This window comes from Pseudophryne corroboree, chromosome 3 (genome assembly GCF_028390025.1).
Source record: "Pseudophryne corroboree isolate aPseCor3 chromosome 3, aPseCor3.hap2, whole genome shotgun sequence".
In the NCBI taxonomy this organism is placed as follows: Eukaryota; Metazoa; Chordata; class Amphibia; order Anura; family Myobatrachidae; genus Pseudophryne; species Pseudophryne corroboree.
The window spans coordinates 465917127-465944902 of NC_086446.1; the positions used below are offsets into that span (position 1 = coordinate 465917127).

At 49.5% G+C, this 27776-nt stretch overlaps 1 protein-coding gene across 6 annotated transcripts in view; it reads left to right on the plus strand.

Annotated features, from left to right (window-relative positions):
• The first annotated feature begins 13207 nt into the window (after positions 1–13207).
• The window catches only part of USP36 (ubiquitin specific peptidase 36), a 211766-nt gene continuing 197197 nt past the window's right edge, over positions 13208–27776 (plus strand). For 2 of the 6 annotated variants that reach the window (XM_063960724.1, XM_063960726.1), the window contains exons 1-2: positions 13210–13410; positions 22591–22843. In XM_063960724.1, coding sequence (XP_063816794.1) covers positions 22600–22843 — 244 coding nt within the window. In that variant the 5' untranslated portion in view covers positions 13210–13410; positions 22591–22599. The other 4 variants (XM_063960725.1, XM_063960721.1, XM_063960723.1 and 1 more) reach the window with 4 other exon arrangements.

The following is a 27776-nucleotide window of genomic DNA, read 5'->3' on the forward strand; positions in this document are numbered from 1 at the left end:
CAATGTATGGTGTGCGGAACATTGAGGCACAACAATGTAAGTACTAAGATGTTCTGGGTTTCTAGATCTGTACAACTATAACGTTCCTTTAACCACCTTGTGAAAACACCAACCCTCTAAATATTACTCCCACAAACAATGGTTCAATCAAATTTCATCTTATTGTGTGTGGTTTGCGAAGCATTTTCAAAGGATTTCATGTTTTTATTATTACCAATTATTTATATAGAACACACATATTCCACAGAGCTTTGCAGAGAATATTTGGCCATTCATGTCATTATCTGCCCCAGTGGAGTTTACAATCTATATTCCCTACCACATGTACATGCATACACATTCACGCTACAGTTAATTTAGTTGGGAGCCAATTTACCCTACCAGTATATTTTTGGATTATGGGAGGAAACCTACATGCACTGGAAGAATATACAAACTCCACACAGTTAGGGCTCTGGTGGGACTTGAACCCATGACCTAAGTGCTGTGAGACAGTAATGCTAACCATTACACCACCCATGCTGGCCATTTCAGGTCTATCCTTCTATAAATGCTAATCTCTAGTGAACACCTCCCTGAATATAACCGGCTCTTCCATATAGCTTCAGACACAGAGGGTCTCAATCAGTCTAATCTTTCTCTCTAATGTTCTATAAGTCACTACTGAAGCCTGGATTCATGTGTTACTTGGTAGTTTGCAGCAGTGTCACTGCAGTAAATAGGAAAAAAGAATCACTGCGCTTGTTGTGAGGAAATTGTAGTTTTATAAAACCAAAAATTGTGCTGTCCACCAAGAATGACACGGACACAGTAAAGCCCAATATTATAAAATATTTTTTTATGAATAAAAAAGTCACAATGTTACAAACACTAATTTAACAAATCTAAAAGTTAAAGCACACAATATGAGCTTGCAAGCTTAAAAATAATTAATGTCAACTGAAGACAACGGATTGCTGGGTTTGAAGTTATACCATAGATTACTGATTAATGTTGGTTGATATAGGTTAGTAATGGTTAAAATAATAGTCTCTCCCAAAGATATTAATAACCCTTACACCGGCGTCCCAGTGGGGTTTAGTTGTGGAAACTCCGCTAATTATTATGCTCTCTTAAGCACATGCACTGATTAGTTGGTAAGTATAACAGAAGGCAGTCACAGAACTTTGGGGGTCATTCCGAGTTGTTCGCTCGCAAGCTGCTTTTAGCAGCTTTGCACACGCTAAGCCGCCGCCTACTGGGAGTGAATCTTAGTTTATCAAAATTGCGAACGAAAGATTAGCAGAATTGTGAATAGACACTTCTTAGCAGTTTCTGAGTAGCTCCAGACTTACTCGGCATCTGCGATCAGTTCAGTGCTTGTCGTTCCTGGTTTGACGTCACAAACACACCCAGCGTTCGCCCAGACACTCCTCCGTTTCTCCAGCCACTCCCGCGTTTTTCCCAGAAACGGTAGCGTTTTTTCACACACACCCATAAAACGGCCAGTTTCCGCCCAGAAACACCCACTTCCTGTCAATCACATTACGATCACCAGAACGAAAAAAAAAACCTCGTAATGCCGTGAGTAAAAAACCTAACTGCATAGCAAATTAACTTGGCGCAGTCGCACTGCGGACATTGCGCATGCGCATTAGCGACTAATCGCTCCGTTGCGAGAAAAAAATAACGAGCGAACAACTCGGAATGACCCCCTTTATGTATAGTTACTACTGTGTTGGTCCCTGTATATATCAATGATAGAGGTTCCTTGTAAGGCTGCACACGTGGTAAAGATACAAATGCGGCAATGTCCCATTTGCAACAGGTGCAGCTGTATAGGTAATGATCCACTCCCTATGTCCCGTTGGGCGCTGTTAATCTCCCACAGTGGCGTGAAGGAGATGCAGGACCTGGTTTGTCTGTGGCGCCGTCCACCGCCACACAGCTAATGGAGCCCGTGCCAAACTGATGAGATCGGTGGCAAGGTCCGACAGCAGGGGATCACGTGTAGGTAGCATAAAGGGAGTTTGGTTTTATAACACTACAATTTCCTCACTCCAAGCGCAGTGATTCTTTTTTCCTATTTACCAATTTTTCTTGCACAGTTTAGCAAGCTGTGACCATTATGCAGCCGGAGTTTTAGGCGTCATCTAATTACTTTATTTAAAGCACCAGGCAGCAAATAAACTGTGACCACGGTTCCAGTTCATTTGCAATCCTCTTTTTTTTCTTGTGTCACTGCAGTGCTGTAAACGTCAAGGGACAGGTGGAGAGTTAGGGCAGTATCCTAATAGCCCCGTAAACCGGCAGTTATCAAGGATTATGCTTTGCATGAACAATCCCCGATAACCAGCCTCAAAAACCCGTTATCAGATGGAAACACATTGGTCCGTGATATTGTCACAGATACCATGTGATATTGGCTGATAACAGGTGATTTACTGCACAGTAAAAATGGTATGGAATTAAAAAGCGCGATAGCGTTATTGGGCTAAAAAATAAGAATTTACTCACCGGTAATTCTATTTCTCGTAGTCCGTAGTGGATGCTGGGGACTCCGTAAGGACCACGGGGAATAGACGGGCTCCGCAGGAGACTGGGCACGCTAAAGAAAGATTAGGTACTATCTGGTGTGCACTGGCTCCTCCCTCTATGCCCCTCCTCCAGACCTCAGTTAGGGAAACTGTGCCCGGAAGAGCTGACATTACAAGGAAAGGATTTTGGAATCCAGAGTAAGACTCATACCAGCCACACCGTACAACTCGTGATAACCTTACCCAGTTAACAGTATGAACAACAACTGAGCATCACTCAACGGATGGCTCATAATAACCCTTTATTAAGCAATAACTATATACACGTATTGCAGAAAGTCCGCACTTGGGACGGGCGCCCAGCATCCACTACGGACTACGAGAAATAGAATTACCGGTGAGTAAATTCTTATTTTCTCTAACGTCCTAGTGGATGCTGGGGACTCTGTAAGGACCACGGGGATTATACCAAAGCTCCCAAACGGGCGGGAGAGTGCGGATGACTCTGCAGCACCGAATGAGCAAACATAAGGTCCTCCTCAGCCAGGGTATCAAACTTGTAGAACTTTGCAAAAGTGTTTGAACCCGACCAAGTAGCCGCTCGGCAAAGCTGTAAAGCCGAGACCCCTCGGGCAGCCGCCCAAGAAGAGCCCACCTTCCTTGTGGAATGGGCTTTCACTGATTTTGGATGCGGCAATCCAGCCGCAGAATGAGCCAGCTGAATCGTGCTACAGATCCAGCGAGCAATAGTTTGCTTTGAAGCAGGAGCACCCAGCTTATTGGGTGCATACAGAATAAACAGCGAGTCAGTCTTCCTGACTCCAGCCGTTCTGGAAACATATATTTTCAAAGCCCGGACTACGTCCAGCAACTTGGAGTCCTCCAAGTCCCGAGTAGCCGCAGGGACCACAATAGGTTGGTTCAAATGAAACGATGATACCACCTTTGGGAGAAATTGGGGACGAGTCCGCAATTCTGCCCTGTCCATATGGAAGATCAAATAAGGGCTTTTACATGACAAAGCCGCCAATTCTGATACACGCCTCGCCGATGCTAAGGCCAACAGCATGACCACTTTCCACGTGAGATACTTTAGTTCTACGGTCTTAAGTGGTTCAAACCAGTGGGATTTCAGGAAATCCAACACAATGTTAAGATCCCAAGGTGCCACTGGTGGCACAAAAGGGGGCTGAATATGCAGCACTCCCTTTACAAACGTCTGAACCTCAGGCAGTGAAGCCAGTTCTTTTTGAAAGAAAATGGATAGGGCCGAAATCTGGACCTTTATGGACCCTAATTTCAGGCCCATAGTCACACCTGACTGTAGGAAGTGCAGAAATCGACCCAGCTGGAATTCCTCTGTAGGGGCCATCCTGGCCTCACACCAAGCAACATATCTTCGCCATATACGGTGATAATGCTTAGCTGTTACATCCTTCCTAGCCTTTATCAGCGTAGGAATCACTTCATCCGGGATGCCCTTTTCCGTTAGGATCCGGCGTTCAACCGCCATGCCGTCAAACGCAGCCGCGGTAAGTCTTGGAACAGACAGGGCCCCTGTTGCAACAGATCCTGTCTGAGAGGCAGAGGCCATTGGTCCTCTGTGATCATCTCTTGTAGTTCTGGGTACCAAGTCCTTCTTGGCCAATCCGGAACGATGAGTATTGTTCTCACTCCTCTTTTTCTTACTATTCTCAGTACCTTGGGTATGAGAGGAAGAGGAGGGAACACATATACCGACTGGAACACCCAGGGTGTCACTAGCGCGTCCACAGCTATCGCCTGAGGGTCCCTTGACCTGGCGCAATATCTTTTTAGCTTTTTGTTGAGGCGGGACGCCATCATGTCCACCTGTGGCAGTTCCCATCGATTTGCAATCTGTGTGAAGACTTCTTGATGAAGTCCCCACTTTCCCAGGTGGAGGTCGTGTCTGCTGAGGAAGTCTGCTTCCCAGTTGTCCACTCCCGGAATGAACACTGCTGACAGTGCTTGTACGTGAATCTCCGCCCAACGAAGAATCTTTGTGGCTTCTGCCATCGCCACCCTGCTTCTTGTGCCGCCCTGGCGGTTTACATGGGCGACCGCCGTGATGTTGTGTGACTGAATCAGCACTGGTTGGTCTCGAAGCAGGGGCTCCGCTTGACTCAGGGCGTTGTATATGGCCCTTAGTTCCAGTATAATTATGTGCAGACAAGTCTCCTGACTTGACCACAGCCCTTGGAAGTTTCTTCCCTGAGTGACTACCCCCATCCGCGGAGGCTTGCATCCGTGGTCACCAGAACCCAGTCCTGTATGCCGAACCTGCGGCCCTCAAGAAGATGAGCACTCTGCAGCCACCACAGAAGAGACACCCTGGCCCTCGGGGACAGGGTGATCAGCCGATGCATCTGAAGATGCGATCCGGACCACTTGTCCAACAGATCCCACTGAAAGATCCTCGCATGGAACCTGCCGAAGGGAATGGCTTCGTATGAGGCCACCATCTTTCCCAGGACTCGTGTGCAGTGATGCACCGACACCTGTTTTGGTTTTAGGAGGTCCCTGACCAGAGTCACTAATTCCTGGGCCTTCTCCTCCGGGAGAAACACCTTCTTCTGTTCTGTGTCCAGAATCATACCCAGGAAGGGCAGACGCGTTGTAGGAATCAGCTGCGACTTTGGAATATTCAGAATCCAGCCGTGCTGTTGCAACACTTCCTGAGAGTGTGCTACGCTGATCAACAACTGCTCCCTGGACCTCGCCCTTATGAGGAGATCGTCCAAGTACGGGATAACTGTAACTCCTTGCTTCCGAAGGAGTACCATCATTTCGGCCATTACCTTGGTAAATACTCTCGGTACTGTGAACAGACCAAACGGCAACGTCTGGAATTGGTAATGACAGTCCTGTACCACAAACCTGAGGTACTCCTGGTGAGGTGGATAAATGGGGACATGCAAGTAAGCATCCTTGATGTCCAGAGATACCATAAAATCCCCCTCTTCCAGGCTTGCAATGACCGCTCTGAGCGATTCCATTTTGAACTTGAATTTTTTCATATAAATGTTCAAGAATTTTAAATTCAGAATGGGTCTTACCGAACCGTCCGGTTTCGGTACCACAAACAGTGTGGAATAGTAACCCCTTCCCTGTTGAAGGAGGGGGACCATTATTATCACTTGCTGGAGGTACAGCTTGTGAATTGCCGCCAGGACTACCTCCCTTTCCGTGGGGGAAGCTGGCAAGGCTGATTTTAGGTAACGGTGAGGGGGAGTCACTTCGAACTCCAGCTTGTATCCCTGAGATACAATTTGTATAGCCCAAGGATCCACCTGTGAGCGAACCCACTGGTTGCTGAATTTTCGGAGACGCGCCCCCACCGCTCCTGGCTCCGCCTGTGGAGCCCCAGCGTCATGCGGTGGACTTAGTGGAAGCCGGGGAGGACTTTTGTTCCTGGGAACTAGCTGCATGGTGCAGCTTCTTTCCTCTACCCCTGCCTCTGGCAAGAAAGGATGCACCTCTGACCTTCTTGCTTCTCTGAGAACGAAAGGACTGCATTTGAGAATACGGTGCTTTCTTAGGCTGTGAGGAAACCTGAGGCAAGAAAGTCGACTTTCCAGCTGTCGCTGTGGACACAAGGTCCGAGAGGCCGTCCCCAAACAATTCCTCACCCTTATAAGGCAAAACCTCCATGTGTTTTTTAGAATCGGCATCCCCTGTCCATTGCCGAGTCCATAAGACCCTCCTGGCAGAAATGGACATTGCATTAATTCTAGAGCCCAGCAGGCAAATGTCCCTCTGGGCATCCCGCATATATAAGACGGCGTCTTTTATATGGCCCAGGGTTAGCAAGACAGTATCCCTGTCCAGGGCGTCTATTTCCTCTGACAGAGTATCTGTCCATGCTGCTACAGCGCTACACATCCAGGCTGAAGCAATAGCTGGTCTCAGTAGAGTACCAGAGTGTGTATACACTGACTTCAAGATAGCTTCCTGCTTCCTATCCGCAGGATCCTTTAGGGCGGCCGTATCCTGAGATGGCAGGGCCACTTTCTTAGATAAGCGTGTCAGCGCCTTGTCTACCCTAGGGGAGGATTCCCAACGTAACCTGTCCGTTGGCGGGAAAGGGTACGCCAGCAGTAATTTTTTGGAAATCACCACTTTCTTATCAGGGGAACTCCACGCTTCTTCACATAACTCATTTAATTCATGTGACGGGGGAAAAGTCACTGCCTGCTTTTGCTCCCCAAACATATACACCCTCTTGTCAGGGACAGGGTTAACCTCTGAAATGTGCAATACATCTTTCATTGCAATAATCATGTAGCGGATGGCCTTGGTCATCTTAGGCTGTAATTGTGCCTCATCATCGTCGACACTGGAGTCAGACTCCGTGTCGGCATCTGTGTCAACCATTTGAGATAGTGGGCGTTTATGAGACCCTGACGGCCTCTGAGTCGCCTGGGCAGGCCCGGGTTGAGACCCCGGCTGTCCCAAGGCTGCAGTGTCATCAAACCTTTTATGCAAGGAGCTTACATTATCATTTAAGACCTTCCACATATCCATCCAATCAGGTGTCGGCCCCGACACCACATTTATCCGCACTTGCTCCGCCTCCACGTAACCCTCATCAAACATGTCGACACAGCCGTACCGACACACAGCAGACACACAGGGAATGCTCTGACTGAGGACAGGACCCCACAAAGGCCTTTGGGGAGACAGAGAGAGAGTATGCCAGCACACACCACAGCGCTATATAACCCAGGGATATTCACTATAATAAGTGATTACCCAATAGCTGCCGATTTTATGTCTTTTGCGCCTAAATTTATGTGCCCCCCCCTCTCTTTTTTACCCTTCTTGTACCTGGATACTGCAGGGGAGAGCCTGGGGAGCGTCCTTCCAGCGGAGCTGTGAAGAGAAAATGGCGCTGGTGTGCTGAGGAAGAAGGCCCCGCCCCCTCAGCGGTGGGCTTCTGTCCCGCTTCTGTGTGAAAAAAATGGCGGGGTTTTTTACATATATACAGTGCCTGACTGTATATATGTATGTTATGCCAAAAAGGTACTTCAATTGCTGCCCAGGGCGCCCCCCCCCAGCGCCCTGCACCCTACAGTGACCGGAGTGTGAAAGTGTGCTGGGAGCAATGGCGCACAGCTGCGGTGCTGTGCGCTACCTTAAATGAAGACAGGAGTCTTCTGCCGCCGATTTCGCCGTCTTCAAGCTTCTGTTCTTCTGGCTCTGCGAGGGGGACGGCGGTGCGGCTCTGGGAACGGACGATCGAGGACAGATTCCTGTGTTCGAACCCTCTGGAGCTAATGGTGTCCAGTAGCCTTAGAAGCACAAGCTAGCTGCAAGCAGGTAGGTTTGCTTCTCTCCCCTCAGTCCCTCGTAGCAGTGAGTCTGTTGCCAGCAGAAGCTCACTGAAAATAAAAAACCTAACAAATACTTTCTTTTACTAGCAGGCTCAGGAGAGCCCACTAGGAGCACCCAGCTCTGGCCGGGCACAGATTCTGACTGAGGTCTGGAGGAGGGGCATAGAGGGAGGAGCCAGTGCACACCAGATAGTACCTAATCTTTCTTTAGAGTGCCCAGTCTCCTGCGGAGCCCGTCTATTCCCCATGGTCCTTACGGAGTCCCCAGCATCCACTAGGACATTAGAGAAAGCCTGTTATTACTGTGCGGTAAATCACTGCACCTAATAGGATACCGCCCTTAGGGGTCTATTTACTAAGCCTTGGGTGGAGATAAAGTAGAAAGAGATAAAGTGCCAACCAATCAGCTCCTAACTGTCATGTTACAGGCTGTGTTTGAAAAATTAGTTAGGAGCTGATTGGCTGGTACTTTATCTCCGTCCACTTTATCTCCATCCAAGGCTTAGTAAATAGACCCCCGAGTCTGTTAGGAATGAGGGGGTAGGAAGGTGGCAGATTATATAGACGGGATGAATTTGATCAAAGTGGACAACTCTTTTACAGACTTTTGAAAGTTTCTTCAGAAGATGGTGAAATATAAATGAAACTTCCTAAGTCCCTGGTAGTACGGCTATTAGACCATACCGCATCGGCAGAAGCGGCTACTCCTCGCTCTTGCCCAGGCAGACTTTTGCTGTACAGGTAGCATATTGTTTATCAACATAAAAAAAAAAAAAAAGAGGACCATCACCAAATCACAGCAGACAAACAAGAGCTGCATTGGACACCTGGGTAAGCAATGATCTGCATTAATACTCAAATTACAGAACCCCTCTCTCTTCTCCATTGCTTCCCTCACCCACCCCATCCCCAAATAAATACTCAGGGAGGACATTGTACCATTAAGGAGCAAATTATGGGCCCTACACACTGGGCGATAACAGTGATCGATATGAACGTTCTCGTTCTAAATGAATGAGAACTCATTCATATCGTTCAGTGTGGAAGCACCAACAATGAACCCCGCGGCCCCGCTCATCGCTCATTTTTGGTGCCCCGTCGCTTATGCATGCAGGCCACTATGGACAATCTCGTCCATATTAGCATGCAGTGCTATGGAGCCGGGGGAGTGAAGAAACTTCACTCCCCCGGTCACCTCCCTCCCCCCCCCGCGCCGGCCGTATTGGCCGTCGGGCAGCTTGGCGGCAGGTCGACAAGTGTGTAGGGCCCATTAATCTTCAATAGTCATTGAACATTTTACTGTGTTCAACAGTGTAACAACTCCCTAAAATCTTTTTTTTCCTGTTACAATTTTTAATCAGCACACAAATACATATAAGCCCAACTTCTCATTATAAAGAAAACCTGTTTCTCATACGTCCTAGAGGATGCTGGGGACGACAACAAGACCATGGGGTATAGACGGGATCCGCAGGAGACATGGGCACTCTAAAGACTTTTCATTGGGTGTGAACTGGCTCCTCCCTCTATGCCCCTCCTCCAGACATCAGTTTTAGAAATGTGCCCAGGTCGACTGGATGCACTCTGAGGAGCTCTACTGAGTTTCTCTGAAAAGACTTATGTTAGGTTTTTTATTTTCAGGGAGATCTGCTGGCATCAGACTTCCTGCTTCGTGGGACTGAGGGGGCAGAAACAGAACCAACTTCCTTAGAGTTTCATGGCCCTGCTTCTGGCTGACAGGACACCATTAGCTCCTGAAGGGAACTGAACGCTAGCCATGCCAAGATGCTCACTCCCACAGCATGCCGTCATCCCCCTCACAGAGCCAGAAGACAGGCGAGTATAAAAAGAATGATCTTCTATCCAGTGACGGCTAAGGTGCGGCGCAGCTGGCGGGAGCGCAGCGCGCCATTGCTGCCCACACACACAGGCACTACAGGGTGCGGGGGTACGCCCTGGGCAGCAAGAAAAATACCTCAAAACTGGCTAAAAGGGGGCATAAGTTGCTGCTGGCACAGCCCTACCCCCGCCAATATAAATATCACAGTGTTTATATGAGTGCAAGGATGCGCCATTGCAGGGGCAGAGCTTCTACCTCAGGCAGCCAGCACACTACTAAGCGCCATTTTCTCTCTCTCCTCAGGCTGCAGAGAACACGCTGGTCCTCTCCTCCACTTCTGACAAGTACAGGGTGCTATTAAGGGGGGGGGGGGGGGGGGGGCACAAAGCGATTGTGGTGCATTTAATAGTGTGAATTACTGTTTAAAGGCGCTATTTGGCTGTGGACATTCTGTGTTCACAGGGAATACTGGCGCTGGGGTTGTGAATTGGCTGCTCCTATCCCGTGTGCCTCTGACAGATTTCACTGTGGGTATGTCCCCAAAATAAGTCCCAGTGTGTCTGTTGGTGTGCTGTACAAGTGTGAGGCATGTCTGAGGCAGGGAGTTCCTCCCCAGAAGAAGCCATTTTAGGGATACAGAGTTGTAATGTGGTGGCGCTACCGGCACACCAAGAGCCTGCATGGGTGAAAGATACGTGACAGTATGCATATGATTAACCGTAAATTAGATAAGTCTGAATCTAAGGCTGCATGCTGGAGAAAATCTGTGGAAGATGTGTTCCAGGTCGAGAGACCCTCAAGCAGTAGCAGTGGATGCACTGGTGACCCAGTGGGTGTTTCCGTCAGTGTATGTCTTCCCTCCACTTCCGCTGATCCCAAAAGTACTCAGGATCATAAGAAAAACAAGGGTTTGAGCAATCTTCATTGCCCCAGTTTGGCCAAGGAGGGCTTGGTACCCAGATCTTCAGCAGTTGCTCATAGAAGATCCTCGGCCTCTTCCTTCTCGAGAGGACCTGCTGCAGCAGGGGCCGTGCATGTACCAAGACTTACCGCGGCTACGTTTGACGGCATGGCTGTTGAGCGCCGTATCCTAGCCAGGAAGGGTATTCCCAAGGAGGTCATCCCCACCCTTATTCAGGCCAGAAAGGGAGTAACGTCGAAACATTACCACCGTATTTGGTGAAAATGTGTGTCTTGGTGTGAATCCAAGAAGGCTGCTACGGAAGAGTTTGAGTTGGGACGATTTCACCATTTTCTGCAGGCTGGTGTGGAGGCGGGCCTCCGATTAGGATCAATTAAGGTCCAGATTTCGGCCTTGTCAGTGTTCTTCCAGAAACAATTGGCCTCTCTTCCAGAGGTTCAGACCTTTGTGAAAGGGGTTCTGCACATCCAGCCTTAACGTGGTATTGAGGTTCCTTCAATCGGATTGGTTTGAGCCTCTACAAAAGATAGAGTTGAAGCTTCTCACTTGGAAAGTGGTGATGCTTTTGACTTTGGCATCCGCAAGGCGGGTGTCTGAATTGGGGGCTTTGTCTCACAAGAGCCCTTACCCGATCTTCCATGAAGATAGGGCAAAGTTGAGGACTCGTCAACATTTTCTTCCGAAGGTGGTTTCATCTTTCCACATAAACCAACCTATTGTAGTGCCAGTAGTTACTGACACATTCACTGATTCAAAATCTCTAGATGTGGTTAGAGCTTTGAAAATCTATGTCGCTAGAACGGCTCGTATACGGAAAACAGAGGCTCCGTTTGTCCTGTATGCTCACAACAAGATTAGCTGTCCTGCTCCCAAGCAGACTATTGCACGTTGGATTAGAAATATGATTCAGCAAGCTCATACTACGGCTGGTTTGCCGTTACCGACGTTGGTAAAGGCCCACTCCACTAGGAAGGTGGGCTCATCCTGGGCAGCTGCCCGGGGGGTCTCAGCATTACAACTTTGCTGAGCAGCTACTTGGTCAGGGTCAAACACATTTGCTAAGTTCTACAAGTTTGACACCTTGGCCGATGAGGACCTCAAGTTTGGTCAATTGGTGCTGCAGGGTCATCCGCACTCTCCCATCCGTACTGGAGCTTTGGTATAGACCCCATGGTCTTGATGTCGTCCCCAGCATCCTCTAGGACGTATGAGAAAATAGGATTTTGATAACCTACCGGTAAATCCTTTTCTCCTAGTCCGTAGAGGATGCTGGGCGCCCGTCCCAGTGCGTACTTTACCTGCAGTTCAGTTATTAGAGTTACACAAGTTGTGTTTTCTTGGTTTCAGCATGTTGCTGCAATTGGCTCATGCCTGTTGGCGTGTGTTATGTTGAATGCCATGTGTGCGGCATGGTTGAGGGTGTGAGTTGGTAGATATCTCACCACTAGTTAAATAATTCCTTTCCTCGAAATGTCAGTCTCCCTGGGCACAGTTCCTACAACTGAGGTCTGGAGGAGGGGCATAGAGGGAGGAGCCAGTTCACACCCAATGAAAAGTCTTTAGAGTGCCCATGTCTCCTGCGGATCCCGTCTATACCCCATGGTCTTGATGTCATCCCCAGCATCCTCTACGGACTAGGAGAAAAGGATTTACCGGTAGGTTATCAAAATCCTATTTGAAAAGTTTTACTTAACATAATATTTTCTGACACCAGACGGAATAAAAAATAAATAAAAATGAAATAAACCACTCTGAAGAGCATAAAAAAAATTCAAACAAAACTAAAATTGCTGTTTTACAGGTGTCCCCTTAAACAGAGGGCTGCATTAAATATTCATAGGGTTAAAGTTACAACTAACAATAGTGGTTTTGTTTTTATGGGGTGTTTGTTTCCTTATGAGGACACAAACCACACAGTGGTAACAAATTATCGTAAAGAGGCGATCCAATTGAACACAGGATCTGGAAGGATTTTACAGCTAAAAAACATTGCTTAGATATAGGTGCATGTTTAATTGCTGGCGAATCCATGCCAGCAATAGCCACGCTATACAGCAGCCAGATCTCGCACAAAAAGTGTTTGTTGACCCAATGTGTAGTAAGCATATTGTGTACATTTGGCATTCAGCTGGTCAGGCGAAGGGTATGAGATGGGGTGCTATTGACAGCGTTTAAATGCCATGGCAATGGCCATTTGCACTCTTTCCATAATTGAATCCCCCAGTAATATCCGTAAGTGTGCACAACCGGACTTTGCTGAAATGAATCGGCTTGTGATGGATAAGCAGTAAAAAGCATTTTCCAATTGCAGGGGGTCCTTTCAATAATAAGTATGAAGAAACTCTGGTTGCACGTTCTCCACCTTCTGTGGCTACTTACTGCATCACACACCAACTTATGGGTATCATGCTCATCCCTGTGAAACAAGATACATGCACATATGAATAATACAAAATATAATGTAAGAGACTGCATACTAACAGCAGCATGTCTCCCAAAGAAAGGTAAACGTGTAATTTCAGGAGACTCTCCCATGTAAGAGTGGCGGCCGCCAGTGCAGCCTAGTGCCAGAGACACGCCCCGCAACAGCACCGCTGCCCACCCAGTGCCCGGGAATACGATGCTGCCAGCTGGTGCCAGTTAGCGAGGCCGCAGCACCCATGTTGCAGGTCGGCGCGCCCGTATCATCATCTCACAGCGCCATGAAGTAGAGGCGGATATTGCGAGAGGTGGGACAGGAAGTAAAACAGTCCGGAGAGGAGGCCTAGTGACCCGGCGGTAAGTGATGGGGCCAGTACTTATGCACGCGGTTGTCGGGCTGTGTCTCGTCCGTCTCCTCCTCACCTTATGTTAGTAAATAGCGCCGCGCTCGGTATGACCGTCCACGGGCGGGTTATGGACGTGCCAGGTGCGTTCCCCGCCGGCACCGTCTTCCCAGTATCCGCAGGAGACGCGTTGTTATTTCGGCCCAGTGCCCGCACCCATGGCGGCATAACCTCCAGGGCACGCATATACAGCAGGTAGCGGTGACATGTTCGCTCATTATACCGGGTGCAGCTGCCGATCTCCCGCCTCTCAAACAGTCCGCGTATAGCCTTATAGTGAACGCGTGCCCTGCTATCTGCACGCCAGCAAGTATTCCATTAATTGAAAATCTAGGAGATGTACTAAGCGTTGGCGAAATGAAGCACCAGCTAGTCAGCTGCTAACTGCCATGTTACACGCAGTGCTGGGGATCAGTGATCAAACAATGGCCCTCATTCCGAGTTGTTCGCTCGCAAGCTGCTTTTAGCAGCTTTGCACACGCTAAGCCGCCGCCTACTGGGAGTGAATCTTAGCTTATCAAAATTGCGAACGAAAGATTCGCAATATTGCGAAAAGACTTCTCTGTGCAGTTTCTGAGTAGCTCGAGACTTACTCTGCCAGTGCGATCAGTTCAGTGCTTGTCGTTCCTGGTTTGACGTCACAAACACACCCAGCGTTCGCCCAGACACTCCTCCGTTTCTCCAGCCACTCCCGCGTTTTTCCCAGAAACGGTAGCGTTTTTTCACACACTCCCATAAAACGGCCAGTTTCCGCCCAGAAACACCCACTTCCTGTCAATCACATTACGATCACCAGAACGAAGAAAAAAACCTCGTAATGCCGTGAGTAAAATACCTAACTGCATAGCAAATTTACTTGGCGCAGTCGCACTGCGGACATTGCGCATGCGCATTAGCGACTAATCGCTCCGTTGCGAAAAAAAAATAACGAGCGATCAACTCGGAATGACCACCATTGTTTACACCCGCTTTCAGGGGCTAGCCACAAATTTTATGTATCCCTGCAATGTAAGAAGAAGGGATAGCAGCTCCATTGCCGCCTGCATCCACCATAGGTTTCGATGCTGCCAGATTTGCCAATATAGAGAATGCCAAGCATTCCTGATATTGGGTACTGCAGTCTGCAGTCTTTTCATTGTTGTGGCCTGTGGGCTACACTTCGCAAGTTGTAGTTGCAGCAGGGTTTCCCAGGAGCTCTCCGTTGGAAATGGCCGCTGTGTGCTGAGTGGTCTGTACTAGAGCACTCAGCACACGTCCCCCATGTGTACGGGGCTTAAAGTCCAGTACACACTAGGAGAGATGTGTGCTGAGCGGATCTGTCACAGACCGCTCAGCACACATCTCTCCCCCCCCTTCCCCACTCAGCACAGTGCAATGTGTGCCAAGCGAGAAGGGCGCTCATTTCACCCAGCAGGTGAAATGAGCGATGTGCTATATTGTGCCTGCATGCAAGGCAATCTAGCACCGGCGATAGCAACGCGCGGGGCCGCGCATCGCTATCGCTGGGGGGGCATGCACACGAGAGATCCATGCTTAACTACTAAGCAAACAGCACGGATCTCTCCGTGTGTACCCCCCTTAAGCCTAGGATGCCCTAGCCTAGGATCAAACACAGCTTGTGACATGACAGTTAGGAGCTGATTGGCTGGTACTTTATCTCCGTCTACTTTATCTCCACCCAAGGCTTAGTAAATAAACCCCCAAGCAATGTGTGGCAGTTTTGGAGGTTAGATGACCACTTAAGGGCCATACTGACGGGGAGTTTTCCCCAGGGATGTGTGCTGAGCGATCTAGCACAGACCGCTCAGCACACATCTCTCCCCCGCTCAGCACACAGAGCGATGTGCTGAGCGAGGGGGGGGACGGACACAGGGGGCCGCTCATTTCACCCAGCGGTGAAATACGCAACCTGCTAGACTGTGCCTGCATGCAGGACAATCTAGCACCGGCGATATCGACGCGTGGGACCTCGTATCGTTGTCACCGGCACCCCTACACATGGAGCGATGTTCTAAGCAATGTCAGATTGCTTACAAGTGAGCTAAACATCGCCTCGTGTGTATGCCCCTTAAATATTGGCCCGAACTATATCATGTTGACTATCACTGATGTAGGAACATATGTTTTAGTTTGTTTATGCACGTGGATGTTTTTAAATGTGTTTTCTCTGACGTCCTAGTGGATGCTGGGGACTCCGTAAGGACCATGGGGAATAGACGGGCTCCGCAGGAGACTGGGCACACTATAAGAAAGATTTGGTACTACCTGGTGTGCACTGGCTCCTCTCTCTATGCCCCTCCTCCAGACCTCAGTTAGATTTCTGTGCCCGGCCGAGCTGGATGCACACTAGGGGCTCTCCTGAGCTCCTAGAAAGAAAGTATATATTAGGTTTTTTATTTTACAGTGAGACCTGCTGGCAACAGGCTCACTGCAACGAGGGACTAAGGGGAGAAGAAGCGAACCTACCTGCTTGCAGCTGGCTTGGGCTTCTTAGGCTACTGGACACCATTAGCTCCAGAGGGATCGACCGCAGGACCCGTCCTTGGTGTTCGTTCCCGGAGCCGCTCCGCCGTCCCCCTTACAGAGCCAGAAGCAAGAAGATGGTCCGGAAAATCGGCGGCAGAAGACTTCAGTCTTCACCAAGGTAGCGCACAGCACTGCAGCTGTGCGCCATTGCTCCTCATACACACTTCACACTCCGGTCACTGAGGGTGCAGGGCGCTGGGGGGGGGGCGCCCTGAGCAGCAATAAAATCACCTTGGCTGGCAAAATAACCACAATATATAGCCCCAGAGGCTACATATGTGGTAATTACCCCTGCCAGAATACAGAAAAAAGCAAGAGAAAAGTCTGCCGAAAAAGGGGCGGAGCCATCTCCCTTAGCACACTGGCGCCATTTCTCACTCACAGTTCCGCTGGAAGGAAGCTCCCTGACTCTCCCCTGCAGTCTACACTACAGAAAAGGGTAAAAAAGAGAGGGGGGGCACAGATTGAGGCGCAGTAAATATTATAGCAGCTATAGGGGACATAATACAGTTAGTCCCTGCATTATATAGCGCTCTGGTGTGTGCTGGCATACTCTCTCTCTGTCTCCCCAAAGGGCTTTTTGTGGGGTCCTGTCTCCTTTAAGAGCATTCCCTGTGTGTGTGTGCGGTGTGTCGGTACGGCTGTGTCGACATGTTTGATGAGGAGACTTATGTGGAGGCGGAGCAGATGCCTATAAATGTGATGTCACCCCCTGCGGGGCAGACACCTGAGTGGATGGACTTATGGAAGGAATTACGTGCAAGTGTCGACTCCTTACATAAAAAATTTGACGACATGCCAAATGCGGGACAGTCGGCTTCTCAGCTCGTGCCTGCCCAGGCAATTCAAAGGCCATCAGGGGCTCTAAAACGCCCACTACCTCAGATGGCAGACACAGATGTCGACACGGATACTGATACCAGTGTCGACGACGATGAGTCAAATTTAATGTCCACTAGGGCCATTCGTTGCATGATTGAGGCAATGAAAGAGGTTTTACACATTTCTGATATAAACCCAGGTACCTCAAAAAAGGGTATTATGTTTGGGGAGAAAAAACTACCAATAGTTTTTCCCCCATCGGAAGAATTAAATGAAGTGTGTGAAGAAACGTGGGCTTTCCCTGATAAAAAATTGGTGATTTCAAAAAAATTACTAATGGCGTTCCCTTTCTCGCCAGAGGATAGGTCACGTTGGGAAACTCCCCCTAGGGTGGATAAAGCGCTCACACGTTTGTCTAAAAAGGTGGCACTACCGTCTCCGGATACGGCCGCCCTAAAGGAACCTGCTGATAGAAAGCAGGAGGCTATCCTAAAGTCTATATATACACACACTGGTGTTATACTGAGACCAGCTATTGCTTCAGCGTGGATGTGCAGTGCTGCAGCTGCTTGGTCAGATTCCCTGTCGGAAAATATTGACACCCTGGACAGGGACACTATATTGCTAACCGTAGAGCATATAAAGACTCAGTCTTGTACATGAGAGATGCACAGAGGGAGATCTGCCGGCTGGCATCTAAAATAAATGTATTGTCCATTTCTGCTAGGAGAGGCTTATGGACTCGGCAGTGTACAGGGGATGCAGATTCTAAAAGGCACATGGAAGTTTTGCCTTATAAGGGTGAGGAGTTATTCGGGGATGGTCTCTCAGACCTTGTTTCCACAGCAACAGCTGGGAAGTCAGCATTTTTGCCCCATGTCCCCTCACAGCCTAAGAAAGCGCCGTATTATCAGGTACAGTCCTTTCGACCCCAGAAAAACAGGCGGGGAAAAGGCGGGTCCTTTCTGTCCAGAGGCAGAGGAAGGGGAAAAAAGCTGCACCACGCAGCAGGTTCCCAGGAACAAAAGTCCTCCCCCGCTTCTTCCAAATCCGCCGCATGACGGTGGGGCTCCACAGGCGGAGCCAGGTACGGTGGGGGGCCGCCTCAAAAATTTCAGCGATCAGTGGCTTCGCTCACGGGTGGATCCCTGGATCCTTCAAGTAGTATCTCAGGGGTACAAGCTGGAATTCGAGGCACCTCCCCCCCGCCGTTTCCTCAAATCGACCTTACCGACAACTCCCTCGGGCAGGGAGGCTGTACTAGAGGCAATTCACAAGCTGTATTCCCAGCAGGTGATAGTCAAAGTACCCCTACTTCAACAAGGACGGGGTTACTATTCCACACTGTTTGTGGTACCGAAACCGGACGGTTCGGTGAGACCCATTTTAAATTTGAAATCCTTGAACACATACATAAAAAGATTCAAGTTCAAGATGGAATCGCTCAGGGCGGTTATTGCAAGCCTGGAGGAGGGGGATTACATGGTATCCCTGGACATAAAGGATGCTTACCTGCATGTCCCAATTTACCTTCCTCACCAGGAGTACCTCAGATTTGTGGTACAGGATTGCCATTACCAATTCCAGACACTACCGTTTGGACTGTCCACGGCACCGAGGGTGTTTACCAAGGTAATGGCAGAAATGATGATACTCCTTCGAAAAAATGGAGTTTTAATTATCCCGTACTTGGACGATCTCCTAATAAAGGCGAGGTCCAGGGAGCAGTTACTGGTCGGAGTAGCACTATCTCGGGAAGTGCTACAACAGCATGGCTGGATTCTAAACATTCCAAAGTCACAACTGGTTCCTTCCACACGCTTACTGTTCCTGGGGATGATTCTGGACACAGAACAGAAAAAAGTGTTTCTCCCGCAGGAGAAAGCCAAGGAGCTGTCATCTCTAGTCAGAGACCTCCTAAAACCAAAACGGGTATCGGTGCATCACTGCACACGAGTCCTGGGAAAAATGGTGGCTTCATACGAAGCAATTCCATTCGGCAGGTTCCATGCAAGGACCTTCCAGTGGGACCTCTTGGACAAGTGGTCAGGATCGCATCTTCAGATGCATCAACTGATAACCCTGTCTCCAAGAACCAGGGTGTCTCTACTGTGGTGGCTGCAGAGTGCTCATCTTCTAGAGGGCCGCAGATTCGGCATACAGGACTGGGTCCTGGTGACCAAGGATGCCAGCCTTCGGGGCTGGGGCGCAGTCACACAGGGAAGAAATTTCCAGGGATTTTGGTCAAGTCAGGAGTCGTCCCTGCACATAAACATTCTGGAACTGAGGGCCATTTACAATGCCCTAAGTCAGGCAAGGCCCCTGCTTCAATACCAGCCGGTTCTGATCCAATCAGACAACATCACGGCAGTCGCCCATGTAAACCGACAGGGCGGCACAAGAAGCAGGGTGGCGATGGCAGAAGCCACAAGGATTCTCCGATGGGCGGAAAATCACGTACTAGCACTGTCAGCAGTGTTCATTCCGGGAGTGGACAACTGGGAAGCAGACTTCGTCAGCAGACACGACCTACACCCGGGAGAGTGGGGACTTCATCCAGAAGTCTTCCTACTGTTGGTAAACCGTTGGGAAAGGCCACAGATGGACATGATGGCGTCCCGCCTCACCAAAAAGCTAAAGAGATATTGCGCCAGGTCAAGGGACCCTCAGGCGATAGCTGTGGACGCTCTAGTGACACCGTGGGTGTACCAGTCGGTTTATGTGTTCCCTCCTCTGCCTCTCATACCAAAGGTACTGAGAATAATAAGAAGGCGAGGAGTAAGAACGATACTCGTGGTTCCGGATTGGCCAAGAAGAGCTTGGTACCCGGAACTTCAAGAAATGTTATCAGAGGACCCATGGCCTCTACCGCTCAGACAGGATCTGCTACAGCAGGGGCCCTGTCTGTTCCAAGACTTACCGCGGCTGCGTTTGACGGCATGGCGGTTGAATTCCGGATCCTAAAGGAAAAGGGCATTCCGGAGGAAGTCATTCCTACGCTGATAAAAGCCAGGAAAGAAGTAACCGCAAACCATTATCACAGCATTTGGCGAAAATATGTTGCGTGGTGTGAGGCCAGGAAGGCCCCTACAGAGGAATTTCAGCTGGGTCGTTTTCTGCACTTCCTACAGTCAGGAGTGACTATGGGCCTAAAATTGGGTTCCATTAAGGTCCAGATTTCGGCTCTGAAAGAACTGGCTTCACTGCCTGAAGTTGACTTTTGTAAAGGGAGTGCTTCATATTCAGCCCCCTTTTGTGCCTCCTGTGGCACCTTGGGATCTCAATGTGGTGTTGAGTTTCCTAAAATCACATTGGTTTGAACCACTTAAAACCGTGGATCTGAAATATCTCACGTGGAAAGTGGTCATGTTATTGGCCTTGGCTTCGGCCAGGCGTGTGTCAGAATTGGCGGCTTTGTCATGTAAAAGCCCTTATCTGATTTTCCATATGGATAGGGCAGAATTGAGGACTCGTCCCCAGTTTCTCCCTAAGGTGGTATCAGCATTTCACTTGAACCAACCTATTGTGGTGCCTGCGGCTACTAGGGACTTGGAGGATTCCAAGTTACTGGACGTAGTCAGGGCCTTGAAAATTTATGTTTCCAGGACGGCTGGAGTCAGGAAAACTGACTCGCTTTTTATCCTGTATGCACCTAACAAAATAGGTGCTCCTGCTTCTAAGCAGACTATTGCTCGCTGGATTTGTAGCACAATTCAGCTGGCGCATTCTGCGGCTGGATTGCCGCATCCTAAATCAGTGAAAGCCCATTCCACGAGGAAGGTGGGCTCATCTTGGGCGGCTGCCCGAGGGGTCTCGGCTTTACAACTTTGCCGAGCTGCAACTTGGTCAGGGGCAAACACGTTTGCTAAATTCTACAAATTTGATACCCTGGCTGAGGAGGACCTTGAGTTCTCTCATTCGGTGCTGCAGAGTCATCCGCACTCTCCCGCCCGTTTGGGAGCTTTGGTATAATCCCCATGGTCCTTACGGAGTCCCCAGCATCCACTAGGACGTCAGAGAAAATAAGAATTTACTCACCGGTAATTCTATTTCTCGTAGTCCGTAGTGGATGCTGGGCGCCCATCCCAAGTGCGGATTGTCTGCAATACTTGTAAATAGTTATTGCCTAACTAAAGGGTTATTGTTGAGCCATCTGTTGAGAGTCTCAGTTATATTTCATACTGTTAACTGGGTTTAATATCACGAGTTATACGGTGTGATTGGTGTGGCTAGTATGAGTCTTACCCGGGATTCAAAATCCTTCCTTATTGTGTCCGCTCTTCCGGGCACAGTATCCTAACTGAGGTCTGGAGGAGGGGCATAGAGGGAGGAGCCAGTGCACACCAGGTAGTACCAAATCTTTCTTATAGTGTGCCCAGTCTCCTGCGGAGCCCGTCTATTCCCCATGGTCCTTACGGAGTCCCCAGCATCCACTACGGACTACGAGAAATAGAATTACCGGTGAGTAAATTCTTATTTTTTTCAATCACATCTTTTTTTGTTAATGTCTGCTTTTAAAAAGTGAAGTCATTTGTCTGTTTCTGATAAATTGACTGAAACCCCCCCCCCCCCCCCCCCCCAAATGTTTCAAGAAATATATCTATACTATTAATAAAATAATTTGTATGTATGTTGGCAGGTTTTCACTGAAATGTTCCTTGAGATCCACCTAATAACATAGGCTAAAAATCATACCACTATCATACCGTTTGGTCATTGCTTGCATGTCCCTGACTGCTCTGCTGCTGACTCGGGTGGGTAGGTGGACGCTATCTTGTGGCTTCGTCTTGCCGCCATCAGCCTGAGTCAGCAGCACTGCAGTCAGGGACATACAGGCGACAGCCAAATGTTATTAGTACCTTCAGTGCACTGCACCCCATGACGTTGACTGGCGCTACCTTAAACCCCCCCCCCCCCCCCCCCCCCCCCCGTACCTGCGCATGTATTTGCACACTGTTGCTGCACTTGAATAAAATAAAATTAAATTCATCCTAAATGACAGTGGAGTCATATGCCTTGGCGTCCCTCCTCCCATGAATCCTACTATGCAAGCGTACGTTGTTGCAGCATCACTGCCACCACACGCCCGATAAAGGAGGCAATTCAGATCTGATTGCTGGGCAGCGTTTTGTGCATCCCTGCGATCAGATAGTCGCCGCCTACAGGGGGGAGTGTATTTTAGCTGTGCAAGCGTGCGAACGCATGTGGAGCAGAGCTGTACAAACAGATTTTGGGAAGTCTCTGCGCAGCCCAAGACTCACATTAGTCTGTTTGGGACCGGATTTGACGTCAGACACCCTCCCTTCAAATGCTTGAACATGCCTGTGTTTTTCCAGACACTACCTGAAAACGGTCAGTTGCAACCCACAAACGCCTTCTTTTTGTCAATCACCTTGCAAAAGGCCCGTGCGAATTGATCCTTCGCACAATCCCGTCGCTGAGCGGCGATCCCCTTTGCAGCCGGCTTCTTATGCGTTGAACGTGTCCATGCGATCTAAGAATTTTCATATTTCGACATCTTCACTATTCAATTCAGTTCACTATTCAATTCAGTTCCTAAACTCACTTAACCCTTCCAGATTACCACTACAGCTACTGCCTACAGCTGCTGCCTACCTCCTGTGATAGGGTTTGAGACGTGCAAGTGCCTCCCAAAATGAATATATACTGTATCTGTGTTGCGCATTTCCTAAATTCACTGTTGGTATAAGTGTGTAGTATAAAGGAATAAGGAGAATGCTAAAAGTTGATTGGACTTATGATTTTATTTTTGTCCTTCTATTAGAGAGCAAACATGCCCATTGTAGAGAAACTTAAAGATGCCCTGAAGCCAGGTCGGAAGTATTCAGATGATGTAGAACTTGGAAAACTGCTCACTTCTTCTGCTAAAAAGATACTTTTGCAAAAAATAGAATTCGAGCCAGCAAGTAAGAGTTTCTACTACCAACTGGAGACCCTGAAGAGTAAATATGTCCTGTTAAGTCCGACATTTCAGCCGACCACTCCACATAGAAGCTTAGAAGGGAACCAAAAGCAGAGTATGTTGCATTTTTCTTTTCTTTTCATTTGTTGGGTCCCCCCCACCTCACCTACTAGTTTGTAGAGAGTGCATGATGTCTATGGGGTATATGCAATTAGCGGCAAATTAGCGGCTGTTTTTCAACTCAACACAATTCGACAGGCTAATTTCGGCAAGTGGGTGCCGAAATTGACCATATGCAATAAAAAACGGATTCGACATTCCCGCGGCCGAAAAACGTCCGATTTGACGGATTTTGATCCGTTTTTTTAAAAACGGGAAAAAACGGGAAAAACCCGAAAAAAAATGGCATGGGGTCCCCCCTCCAAAGCATAACCAGCCTCGGGCTCTTCGAGCTGGTCCTGGTTCTAAAAATCCGGGGGGGAAAATTGACAGGGATCCCCCGTATTTTTAAAACCAGCACCGGGCTCTGCGCCTGGTGCTGGTGCAAAAAATACGGGGGACAAAAAGAGTAGGGGTCCCCCGTATTTTATACACCAGCATCGGGCTCCACTAGCTGGACAGATAATGCCACAGCCGGGGGTCACTTTTATACAGTGCCCTGCGGCCGTGGCATTAAATATCCAACTAGTCACCCCTGGCCGGGGTACCCTGGGGGAGTTGGGACCCCTTCAATCAAGGGGTCTCCCCCCCCCCCCCCCCCCCCCCAAAAGGGCCAGGGGTGAAGCCCGAGGCTGTCCCCCCCCCCATCCAAGGGCTGCGGATGGGAGGCTGATAGCCTTGAGAAATGTGAAAGAATATTGTTTTTTCCAGTAGTACTACAAGTCCCAGCAAGCCTCCCCCGCAAGCTGGTACTTGGAGAACCACAAGTACCAGCATGCGGGAGAAAAACGGGCCCGCTGGTACCTGTAGTTCTACTGGAAAAAAAATATCCAAATAAAAACAGGAGACACACACCTTGATAGTAAAACTTTATTACGCAACTGCCGACACACACATACTTACCTATGTTGACCCGCCGACTGCCACAGTCTCCGACGATCCGGGGTACCTGTGAAAAAAATTAGACAGTGTCCGGGAGATAATCCACGTACTTGGTAAAAAAAGAAAACGCATACCCGACCATGCCGGACTGAAAGGGGTCCCATGTTGATACATGGGACCCCTTTCCCCGAATGTGCCGGGACCCCACGTGACTCCTGTCACTGAGGTCCCTTCAGCCAATCAGGAAGCGCTACTTCCGTGGCGCTCACCTGATTGGCTGTGCGCGTCTGAGGTCAGACAGTGCATCGCAAAGCCTCTCCATTACTTTCAATGGTGGGAACTTTGCGGGTAGCGGTGGGGTTACCCGCGGTCAGCCGCTGCCCGCGGGTGACCTCACCGCTGACGCAAAGTTCCCACCATTGAGTATAATGGAGAGGCTTTGCGAGGCGCTGTCTGACAGCTCAGACGTCCAGCCAATCAGCAGAGTGCCAGGACGTTGCGCTCGCTGATTGGCTGAAGGGACCTCGGTGACAGCAGTCACGTGGTGTCCCGGCATTCGGGGAAAGGGGTCTGATGTGTAAACATGGGACCCCTTTCAGTCCGTGGTTCGGGTAAATGCGTTTTGTTTTTTTGCCAAGTACGTGGATTTATATCTGGACACTGGATTGAGGTGAGTATAATTTGATTCACAGGTACCCCGGATCGTCGGATCAGGAGACGTGGCAGTCGGCGGGTCAACATAGGTAAGTATGTGTGTGTCGGCAGGTGTGTAATAAAGTTTTACTCTCAAGGACAGGCACTAACTGAGCTGCCGGCTGTCTCATGTCGTCAACAGTTTTCTGTAACGTGCCGACACTGTCACGTAAATCCTTAATTACGGCCATCCATTCAGGTGTCGACTCCCTAGGGGGTGACATCACCATTATAGGCAATTGCTCCGCCTCCACATCATTTTCCTCCTCATACATGTCGACACACACGTACCGACACCCAGCACACACACAGGGAATGCTCTGATAGAGGACAGGACCCACTTAGCCCTTTGGGGAGACAGAGGGAGAGTTTGCCAGCACACACCAGAGCGCTATATATGTATAGGGACAACCTTACAATAAGTGTCTATCCCTTATAGCTGCTTATATCTGTTATTTTGCCAAATAAGTGCCCCCCTCTCTTTTTTACCCTGTTTCTGTAGTTGCAGGATGCAGGGGAGATTCTGGGAGCCTTCCTACCAGCGGAGCTGTGTGGGAAAAATGGCGCTGTGTGCTGAGGAGATAGGCCCCGCCCCCTTCACGGCGGGCTCTTCTCCCGCTTTTTTCTGGAAAACTGGCAGGGGTTAAATACATCCATATAGCCCAGGAGCTATATGTGATGTATTTTTCGCCAACTAAGGTAAATTCATTGCTTCCCAGGACGCCCCCCCCCAGCGTCCTGCACCCTCGGTGACCGGAGTGTGAAGTGTGCTGAGAGCAATGGCGCACAGCTGCAGTGCTGTGCGCTACCTTATGAAGACAGGAAAGTCTTCTGCCGCCGATTTATGGACCTCTTCTTGCTTCAGCATCTGTAAGGGGGCCGGCGGCGCGGCTCCGGGACCCATCCATGGCTGGGCCTGTGATCGTCCCTCTGGAGCTAATGTCCAGTAGCCTAAGAAACCCAATCCACTCTGCACGCAGGTGAGTTCGTTTCTCTCCCCTAAGTCCCTCGATGCAGTGAGCCTGTTGCCAGCAGGTCTCACTGAAAATAAAAAACCTATTTAAACTTTTACTCTAAGCAGCTCAGGAGAGCCACCTAGATTGCACCCTTCTCGTTCGGGCACAAAATCTAACTGAGGCTTGGAGGAGGGTCATAGGGGGAGGAGCCAGTGCACACCAGGTAGTCCTAAAGCTTTTACTTTGTGCCCAGTCTCCTGCGGAGCCGCTATTCCCCATGGTCCTTTCGGAGTCCCCAGCATCCACTACGGACTATGAGAAATAGAATTATCGGTAAGTAAATTCTTATTTTTACTCTCAAGGTGTGTGTCTCCTGTTTTTATTTGGGTATTTTTTTCCCAGTAGTACTACAGGTACCAGCGGGCCCGTTTTTCTCCCGCATGCTGGTACTTGTGGTTCTCCAAGTACCAGCTTGCGGGGGAGGCTTGCTGGGACTTGTAGTACTACTGGAAAAAACAATATTCATTCAAATTTCTCAAGGCTATCAGCCTCCCATCCGCAGCCCTTGGATGGGGGGGGGACAGCCTCGGGCTTCACCCCTGGCCCTTGGGTGGCTGGGGGGGGGGGGACCCCTTGATTGAAGGGGTCCCCACTCCCCCAGGGTACCCCGGCCAGGGGTGACTAGTTGGATATTTAATGCCACGGCCGCAGGGCGCTGTATAAAAGTGACCCCCGGCTGTGGCATTATCTGTCCAGCTAGTGGAGCCCGATGCTGGTGTAAAAAATACGGGGGACCCCTACTCTTTTTGTCCCCCGTATTTTTTGCATCAGCACCAGGCGCAGAGCCCGGTGCTGGTTTTAAAAATACGGGGGATCCCCTGTCATTTCCCCCCCCGGATTTTTAGAACCAGGACCGGCTCGAAGAGCCCGAGGCTGGTTATGCTTTGGAGGGGGGACCCCACGCCATTTTTTTCCGGGATTTTACCATTCCATCTAAAAAAAAAAAAAAAAAAAATATTATTTCTCTAACGTCCTAAGTGGATGCTGGGGACTCCGTAAGGACCATGGGGAATAGCGGCTCCGCAGGAGACTGGGCACAAAAGTAAAGCTTTAGAACTACCTGGTGTGCACTGGCTCCTCCCCCTATGACCCTCCTCCAAGCCTCAGTTAGATTTTTGTGCCCGAACGAGAAGGGTGCACACTAGGTGGCTCTCCTGAGCTGCTTAGTGAAAAGTTTAGTTTTAGGTTTTTTATTTTCAGTGAGACCTGCTGGCAACAGGCTCACTGCATCGAGGGACTAAGGGGAGAAGAAGCGAACTCACCTGCGTGCAGAGTGGATTGGGCTTCTTAGGCTACTGGACATTAGCTCCAGAGGGACAATCACAGGCCCAGCCATGGATGGGTCCCAGAGCCGCGCCGCCGGCCCCCTTACAGAGCCAGAAGACAGAAGAGGTCCGGAAAATCGGCGGCAGAAGACGTCCTGTCTTCAACAAGGTAGCGCACAGCACTGCAGCTGTGCGCCATTGCTCTCAGCACACTTCACACTCCGGTCACTGAGGGTGCAGGGCGCTGGGGGGGGGGGCGCCCTGAGACGCAATAAAACACCTTGGATGGCAAAAAATGCATCACATATAGCTCCTGGGCTATATGGATGAATTTAACCCCTGCCAGAATACATAGAAAAACGGGAGATAAGGCCGCCGATAAGGGGGAGGAGCCTATCTCCTCAGCACACTGGCGCCATTTTCCCTCAGCTCCGTTGGAGGGAAGCTCCCTGGCTCTCCCCTGCAGTCACTACACTACAGAAAGGGTTAAAAAAGAGAGGGGGGGGACTAATTATGCGCAGTATTAAAGATACAGCAGCTATAAGGGGAAAAACACTTATATAAGGTTATCCCTGTATATATATAGCGCTCTGGTGTGTGCTGGCAAACTCTCCCTCTGTCTCCCCAAAGGGCTAGTGGGGTCCTGTCCTCTATCAGAGCATTCCCTGTGTGTGTGCTGTATGTCGGTACGTTTGTGTCGACATGTATGAGGAGAAAAATGATGTGGAGACGGAGCAGATTGCCTTTAATAGTGATGTCACCCCCTAGGGGGTTGACACCTGAGTGGATGAACTGTTGGAAGGAATTACGTAACAGTGTCAGCTCTGTATAAAAGACAGTGGTTGACATGAGACAGCCGGCAACTCAGCTTGTGCCTGTCCAGACGTCTCATAGGCCGTCAGGGGCTCTAAAGCGCCCGTTACCTCAGATGGCAGATATAGACGCCGACACGGATACTGACTCCAGTGTCGACGGTGAAGAGACAAATGTGACTTCCAGTAGGGCCACACGTTACATGATTGAGGCAATGAAA